Source organism: Carassius auratus, chromosome 42 (assembly GCF_003368295.1).
Source record: "Carassius auratus strain Wakin chromosome 42, ASM336829v1, whole genome shotgun sequence".
NCBI lineage: Eukaryota > Metazoa > Chordata > Actinopteri > Cypriniformes > Cyprinidae > Carassius > Carassius auratus.
This window is the reverse complement of record NC_039284.1, coordinates 16,158,489-16,167,981: the sequence shown is the minus strand read 5'-3', so window position 1 is coordinate 16,167,981 and position 9,493 is coordinate 16,158,489. Positions and strand designations below refer to the sequence as shown.

Here is a 9,493-nt window from a genome sequence, read left to right as displayed (position 1 = left end):
CACGCCGTTCAGCCAATCGTGATTTAGAACTACTCGGCGAACGCGGTACGTACTTAATATTCATAAGCCTTCGCCGTGGAGGCGTTCATGCTGGTTTGTTTCCTGTTTCCAGTATGTGGAAGCGCCGGCAGTTTATGTATTTCAGGTTTTTTGTGTTCGTTTTTTTTTTGTCATTTGGCAGGTGTGCAACCAATCACGTGTTGTGTTTATGTAGCTAACAACATCATGTGATCTGAAACATCCCTCTTATGACGACTGTGATAGAATAAGGGACAGTAGCAGCACAATGCATCTGTGGAGTGTTGTCCCCCTTTGTTTACTCTTGATTGACACCTCTGTTGGTCAATATGAGCCTACGTGGGAATCAATTGATTCAAGACCTATCCCGGAATGGTTCGATCAAGCCAAATTCGGCATATTCATTCACTGGGGAGTGTTTTCAGTTCCCAGCTATGGCAGTGAATGGTTCTGGTAAGTCTGCAAAACAGCAATTTTTTTATTTTATTTTATAATATTTTTTTTTTTACAACACGCCATTAATCAATGCATGCTTATGAACTTTTATCATAGTTTATAGTTTTTTGGAAACGAAAGTGGTTAACATTATAAAAAAATAATTGTTCTGCTTACATCTATACACCTTTAACCTTTTAGGACTAAAAAAAGATGGATTCATTGATGAGGCATGGCATAGGCCTACACTACATGCTGTATTTAATGACTAATAAATTACAGAATGTTTAGCAAACACTGAAAAATCTAATTAAAGATAAGAATAAAAGAGAGCCTCCATAGCATGGTAAACAGCAAAGAGAAGCTTTTCAAAATAAAACAAAAAGAAAAGTACAACTAAACTTGCTGCCGGTGACAGTGCTTGGATATTATGCATTAAACAACGCTCACAAAATTTAGTCTGTCGTACTTTGGAAACCTGCAATTAATGGTAAATATAACCAAAACACGTTATTTATTTTTTACATGGATATATCAGCATTCTACTATTGTTTTATTTTCATAATAGGTAAACACAGGTCACAAGTTAACACAGTGACATTTCCTTGATTCAGCCAGAATCAGATGATTCCTGAATCAGGAAGTTGGTCATCAGATAACACGGTAACCAGTTGAACCGTAACACCAGCACAAACGTGCATGTTTTGCTAGAATCGACCTGAACATGAGAGACCGTTCAGGACATTATTCAAATAAATACAGACAATATTCAAATAAATACAGACATTATTCAAATATATAAGGTCAAGGTATGTTTCTATTTATATATTTGAGGTTACTTGTACTTAATATTTTTGTTTTCAAACAGGTGGTACTGGCAGGGCCGGAAATTCCCGTCGTATGTGAAGTTTATGGAGAAGAATTTCCCACCTGACTTTACTTACGAAAACTTTGCTCCTCAGTTCCGGGCTGAATTCTTTGATCCTAAAGAGTGGGTTGACATTTTTGCCTCGTCTGGAGCCAAATATATTGTCCTCACAACCAAACATCATGAAGGTTTGCACCGACTGCAGTGTATTTCATTTTTTCACATCTGTCAACCATAATTAGTTTACATAGTTACACTGTAATAATTGTTGTAAGAAAATACTGTAAAAATAGTTTAACATAAACAGAGTAAAGGGTAAAACAGTAAATATTTTAACATTGAATTCTATGTAATTTTACTATAAAATGATGCCACTTTTTAGTTTTTTTTTTTTTTTTTTTGGAAGTAAGCACTAAATTACAAATTATTTTACAATTTATACTTATTGACATTCCAAAGAGGACAATCAAAGAGGACAATCAAATAAATTATATAGAAAATATATAGAGAGAAGATGCATCATTTTTGTCATGAATGCACAATATATATATAAGGATCATGTGACAATGAAGACTGGAGTAATGATGCTGAAATTTCAGCATTACGTCACAGGAATAAATTATATTTTACAATATATTCACATAAACAACACACATTTTAAATTGTAAAAATATTTCACAATATAAAAAAAATTCAGTATTTTTGATCAAATAAATACAGCCTTGATGAGCATTAGGGACTCATAAAAATCTCATGGTTTTGTGAGATTCACCCACAAATATGATTCAAATCCTCAGGGTTTACACTATGGGGCTCGAAGAACTCGTGGATGTGGAACGCAGTGGATGTCGGGCCGAGGCGGGATCTGGTGGATGATATTGCCACCGCTCTGCGGGCACACAGTGATTTGCGTCTGGGTCTCTACCACTCTTTATTTGAGTGGTTTAACCCTCTGTTCAAAGCTGATGCTGACAAGTCCTTCAAAACCAGTGTGTTTCCTACCACAAAGTCCCTGCCAGAACTATACGAGATTATCAACAAGTTCAAACCTGAGTTGCTGTGGTCTGATGGTGATGGAGATGCGCCCGCCTCTTACTGGAACAGCACAGGGTTCCTCGCCTGGCTTTATAACGAGAGGTAAGGCCACATAAACAGAAGTGTCATTCACAGTTACACAGTGAGGTTGAAACTGAGAAGCCAACAAACAGAGACAAATATCCAATTCAAAGTCTGTTTCATTCCTTTAACTCATTGCTATTCTGGTGTAATTGTGACCATTGTGTTCAATACAGCCCATAGACAATAAACGTAACTTTTTGTAAGAGGATTTCATTGTACTAGTTGATATTCAGCTCTAAATTATGCACCATTTATTTCTATATACAATAATGCAAAAAGTATTTATTATTACTGTGTTTAAGTAAAAAATTGGTAGCAAAGGTATTTAAAATTTGTTGCATTGAAAGCAAGCAAGAAAGAAAATCATGTAATACTATCGTATAACCTCTAGATGCTTGTATGGCCTTATTCAATACATATATGAAATTCTATAATTACTTTTATTAGGTTTTCGGATATTGAACATTTTTAAAGACTATGTCATCCTTTCTATAAGACACTAACATAAATGTCACATTAATTTCCCATTTTTATTTTTAGACCATGTAGCCTTTAAAAAAAAATTATCTTTCTAAGTGAACTTTCTAAGTGAAGGTGTCTGCTGATGTGTGTTTTCAGCCCTGTGCGTGACACTGTTGTGACCAACGACCGCTGGGGATACGGCACTATATGTAATCATGGAGGATATTACACCTGCTCAGATCGCTACAACCCCGGACACCTGCTGAAGCACAAGTGGGAGAACTGCATGTCCATGGACAAGAAGTCATGGGGGTTCAGGAGAGAAGCCAAATTGAGCGACTACCTGACCATTGAAGAGCTGATAGCAGTGAGTTTACTTTTACATTCATTCAGACGCCTACATTCATTTTTAATGCCTGGATTCATTTCTTATTTCTAATTTATTCCTGGGGTACAAAGCTGATATTTCAGCATCTTAAATGTCACATGATCCTTGATATATTAATTTAATATACTGATTTGCTGCTCGAGAAACATATGCTGAAAATAGTTGTTCTGCTTAATATTTAAAACAGTTTCAGGACTCTTTGATGAATAGTTACAGTATATAAATGTTAGTATATACTGTCACATCTCTGGATAAAAGGCTCTTACTGAGCCCAAACCTTTGAACAATAGTGTATGCGAAATCTGAGCATTGAGAAGTCCTCTGCTTGTCTTCCAGACTCTTGTTGAGACCGTGTCCTGCGGCGGGAACTTGCTGTTGAACGTGGGTCCCACACACGACGGCCGAATCATGCCCATCTTTGAGGAGCGTCTGCGACAGATGGGCCAGTGGCTTAAGGTCAACGGAGAGGCCATTTACAACAGCAGCGCATGGAGAGTTCAGAACGACACTGTCACTCCTGGAGTCTGGTCAGTCATATCATCATGTACTGTTACATAATGAGCAAAGGTCTGTCTGCCAAAGCCTTGTGTTTCATTTCATGCTTTTATCTTTTTCACCTTTATTTGATTTTTAATGAAAGCATGGTTTTCTTTTGTTATAACAGGTATACGAAGAATCAGAAGAACGCAATCTATGCTATTTTCCTTTCATGGCCCGCTGATGGCTATATTGTTCTGAGCGACCCAGTTGTATCACCGTCTAAGACGCAGGTAATGCATACTGTAGATATAAAAAAGAACCAAAATTGAACAATTGGTTGTTCGCTAAGCTCCTACCTTTAAATCTTAGCAACCAACCCTACCTTAATCACAGTTTTTTTTTTAAGTAATCATTAATTATATTCAGCAAGGGTGCCTTAAAATAATCGAAAGTGACAGTACAGAAATTAATAATGTAGAATAAATGCAGTTCTTTTGAACTTATGCAATAAATCCTGAAAAAGTGTTTCCACTAAATTTTGAAGCAGCACGACTGTTTTAACATTGATAATAATCAGAAATGTTTCTTAAGCAGCAAATCAGTATATTAGAATGATTTCTGATAAGATCATGAGACACTGGTGTAATAATGCTAAAAAATTCAGCTTTGATTGCAGGAATAAATTATATTTTTACATTAATGATGATAGAATATAAATTATTTTAAATTCTACTAATAATTGATTGTTTTAATGCATTGTTGAACTTAATATACTTCTTTCAAAAACATTAGAAAATCCCTAATTTCTAAGGGAAGTATGAGTTTGAGAAGTGTATGTCCCGATTCTGATTTTTCAGAACTGATTTATGCAGATGTTTCAGGACAATCACACTATTTTTTTGTTTCAAAACTAATTTCCAAATCAGGTGGAGCTGCTTGGATATCAGTCCCTCTCGTGGGAGTCCATGAAACCCACTGGTCTAAAGGTTCATCTGCCCCAGCTGGACCCCAGTCAGATTCCCTGCTCCTGGGCTTGGACCCTGCGACTGACTGGTGCGGAGTAGCCAGAGGATGGCGCCACAGTTAACTGTAGCCTTTAGGAATAATAAAAAACATGTCTGTACTACAGGTTTTTGTTATCCACACATTTTAAATTTAACTAACCCCTGTGATGAAAATCAAGTTTTTAACTTTGTGTCTATCTTCATGTCTATCTGGTGATTTTCATATGCTTAAAGACAAACCATGTGCAAATTCAGCTGTCAGAAACATTGCTGAGCATTTTTCATGTACCAAAAACCCTGTTTGAAACCACCCTTTTTTTCTAAGTCACAAACATGTAATCAATCCCATCAACCTGTTGGATGGGGCTTTTCATGTTGTTGTCTCCACTGCTCATAGGTTTCTAATTACAGTGTAGCCAATCACAGACATATCTGTCTATTTCATGATTGCATCAGCCAATCAGAGGCCTTTAAATTATTCAGAATCCACTCACCCTTCAAAACACCAGAGTTTTGTCCAGTACTGAGTTCTGCATGCCACAAATCTGCTCAATATTACAAAATAGTAGACACAATGTAATTAAAGGGATAGTTCACCCAAAAATGAAAATTCTGTCATTAACTACTCACCCTCATTTCAAACCCGTAGCTTCATAAAATTATGGTTGAACCACTGTTGTCACATTTAAACAATGTCCTTACTGCATCTCTGGGCCTTGAACGTGGTAGTTCCCTTGCTGTCTATTCAGAGTCAGAAATCTCTCGGATTTCATCAAAGATATCTTCATCTGTGTTCTGAAGGTGAATGAAGGCCTTACAGGTTTGGAACGACATGAGTTTGAGTAATTAATGACAGAATTTAAAATTTTTGGTGAACTCAACCTTGACTAAATTAATTATGTAATTAGTTCATCACAATTTTGTGATCATGATGAACTAAGATGAGCGACAGGATTTTAGTGTTTATAAGGGAAACGCTATTTGCTTTATTATCCATTCATAATTTAAACACATTCACTGCAATGAATGACCGCTATAAACATTAATACAAGATGACCACTGCCTCTGTGTTGAGTTTACTACAGAGTTTACTTGTGAGCTGCTGTGTGGAGGTGGAGACTCATTAGCATATTCATCATTCCATGAATACTAAATGAGTAAAGGGTATAGAGTTACATTCAAGCCATTTTAGTATGTACTGAAACAATGTTTTTGCAGCACCTATTTTTTTTAAATATTATTAGTTTTTATGCTGTTACATTTAGAATTTCTAAATCAACACTTGTTTTATCATTAATGATATTTAGAATCGAAAATACACTGGCAAATGAAGCACCATAAACATGCACTATATAAAAAAAAGAAAAAAAAGAAAACCGAAGCCAGCTGTCTTTTGAAAAAAAAAATTCTTATTATTAGATGAATTGATTTTTTTTTTTTTTTTTTGCATAATTCTTTTTATTTTTATTTTTTATGAATAAACCAATTGTTGTTGTTATCATCACAGTGTCTGGTTGTAAATCCTATTTTATATTCCAAAACAGGTGAGCAAAATATTTAAAAAATGATCTAATATTTTATCGTACAATATTTTATATAAAACACTTAAAGATTATTATTTATTATTCCTTGAAAAATTATATATTCATATTTTGATTATTATGTTTTAAGATTTTATAAATATTAAATTGTATTTAATATGGTCTGTTTTAAGTTTTAATCGTTTTTTTTTTTTTTTTGCTTTTTATTTTAGTTCATTAGGGAGTTTTTTTTAGTTTGAAATAATAATAATAATACATTTTTTTTCAGTTTTAGTTGCAATACTTCAACTTTATCTTGTTGTATTTTCATTTCTATAAAATGTTATGTATTTTATTTCAGCTTTATTTCAATATAAATAACTTTTAAATAGTTTTTGTTAACAGCAGTTACCAGCGTGGGATCTTAATTAACTAGCTAATGTTCATTTGAATAGAGCAGTGTGTGGCAGCCTGAGCTACCCATAATGCTCTGCTCATGGCCGTCTTTGGAACCGGAGAGCATCACATGCTGCATTCAGACACACGTGCCACTGCTCCCATATCAGAAACTCCCTATCTGAGTTATTCAGGCCATCTGTGCCAAGAATAGTCCTGCACTGTTTATGAACATCACAGCCGCTTTGACTCACTCTGCTGGGGGAAAAATTCACTTAGCAATACAATGTTCCTCATACATGTGAGATTCCCTTTTTGGTTCTGTTTTCCATCTTTCATCATGCTTTCCAAATGCAAGTGTGTGTGTGTGTGTTTTGGCAGGTGTCTGGAGCGGGGTGAGCCTGCCACTGGGAGGTAAAGTAGGAAGGACCTTTGGGCTGCCAGAGCCAATCTTCCATTACGTGTAGTACAACAGAATGAGGGGGTCTGCGAGGGGATTTCGTCCTGCTTTCTGCATGTACACTACATGTACTGCACTCTCAGAATCTCAACATGTATTTTATTACTCCTAAACGGAACATATTAGTACCTTAAAGATACATATTAGTATTTTAAAAGTACGTATTTGTATACCTTTTGAAAGGGTCCCAACCCAGTGACAGTTTCTCTGTGTATAACATGATTAGATGCAGTGTCATTATTAGATTTTTAGAAAAGTCAATCTGGTTGCTAAATAAATCGAATGTGACATAACAGGGAATGCATTATGCATTATTTTTAAAGTTTAGCCTTACAAAAAAAAATTATAATAATTGTTTAGTCTATAATTACTGACCCTCAATATTTCTTAAATTGTTTAATTCCAGTTGTTAGTTGAAAAAAATAAAAATTTATTATTAATTGCTAAAATAACTATAACTAAATAAACTAAAACAAATGAATAAAAACAATATAGACATTTTTTTTATTAAAACTAGAAAAAAATACTAAACTCACAACAAAACATACAAATAAAATCAAATATAAAATTGTAACCAAACTATCTATCTAAATCAATGATATTAAAATAAAACCGATATAAGATGTTGCAGAAATATATAGCAAGAAATGTCATTTGATTTCAAGCAGAAAAAAGCCAACACGTAATTAAAATGTGAATGTTTCTGTAAAGTGCATGTTGTTAAAATGTATAACATGAATCCGTCTTATTTCTATATTAGTTCTTCACTCCATTCTGATATATAAGAGGAACATTTCCAATCAAGTCCTGATATTTACAGAAATATCCTGCCTCATTGGAAATATGCCAAATTACTACATGGAAATGGATCATTATGAGTGTTTTGCAGATTTCCGTTTCCTTCAGATGTACAGAAGCCACAGCTCTGTACTGTATAAAGGCTGTAAATTAATGTCATGGCCGTTTAGACAGGCCTTCAACAAATCACAGGATGGCAGACAATTAAACCATGGCTGTCGCTGTCTGTGAGCTGAATAGAGATGATCAATGAAATTCAGCTGTAGCTAAACTCATATAAGCCTTTCTGTTGTTCAATTCAATTCAAGTTTATTTGTATAGCGCTTTTTCATTTTATTTTAAAATTAGAGTTAGTAAAGATTATTGCAGTAAGTTTCACAAGAAAATCTCACATTTAATTCAGTGTTACTTGCCATTTCTAATTATAGTATTTGTGAAATTTCGGAATAAATCTACAATTAGTTATCACAACTTAAAATTCAGCATTAGAAAAATAAACGTTCATACTTGACTTTAAATTATAAGTTCAGTAAAATTTAGTTTACTTAAACTGGATTAAGTTTATTAAGTTATTTCAACAAATTTTAAGTCATAACTAATTTCAGTGTATTGCTGAAATGTTGGGGTGTGAACGTCGGAAACGTAAGCATTTGTTTTAAAGACATGAATGAATGTCTCATTCCACTCAGCTGTGGAAAGTCATGTTGAATTTATTGTTAGCTTATTATTGATGAATGTAAAATGTTCCCCTCGTGGATTAGGAACTGGGCAAAATGTTTTATTCAGAGGCCCAAACTGAGTGAAAATCATGCAATTTTTTGAAATGCTGATATCTTAATGGACAAAAAGTGATATCTTTATAATACTATAGCAGACTACTTATATAAAATGCATATAAGCATCAGCTGTCACTCTTATGTCTCCAATAATTTGTCTTAGTAATATAATATTTACATGCTTAATTTTATGATTAAAACATAGAATTCAATGCAATACAATGATGACAGAGAGAAAGACAAAGAAATGTTCCTCAAAAGCCTGATGATTAAATTTGATATTCACACTTGAACAGGATTTTCCTAAAAAATTAAGTTATTTTGAAGTTGATTCAGTCCAGTAAGTGTTAATCTTGAAATATCACTAACAACATAAAAGTTACCCTTACGTTTACTTTATAAAAATAAAGCAAAAACACACGTGAACCATGAGCTGAAGGTGGATGCTTTTACAGTTTACTAAAAAGCCTTTTACTGTACTTGCTTTAAAAAGTGTGAACCATCAATCGGTCAACAGAAGGCATGTAGTAAATTGTGAACAGCAGGTTTTATATAGACTTTAACAGCCTTAACATTTTTCTGCATATGCAAGCACTACATTATCTTCAGAAAATATATCAATCTAGTTTAATATTCATACTTTATGTTGAGGTAGTGCTAATAAATCCCCTCAGCAGGGCTCTGCGCACACATTGAGCAGTGTGGCACGCTGCAGGTGTTATATTCTAAATAATGTCCTTGCTTTCTTATGTCTGTGTTCATTTCCATC

At 34.1% G+C, this 9,493-nt stretch overlaps 1 protein-coding gene across 1 annotated transcript; it reads left to right on the top strand.

Annotated features, from left to right (window-relative positions):
• Positions 1–90: 90 nt before the first annotated feature.
• Positions 91–6,145, top strand: fuca2 (alpha-L-fucosidase 2). Its single transcript, XM_026230072.1, has 7 exons — positions 91–471; positions 1,322–1,509; positions 2,119–2,458; positions 3,059–3,269; positions 3,627–3,817; positions 3,955–4,060; positions 4,697–6,145. The coding sequence occupies exons 1-7, from the start codon at positions 287–289 to the stop codon at positions 4,832–4,834; spliced, it is 1,359 nt and encodes a 452-aa protein (XP_026085857.1). The 5' UTR covers positions 91–286; the 3' UTR covers positions 4,835–6,145.
• Positions 6,146–9,493: the final 3,348 nt, after the last annotated feature.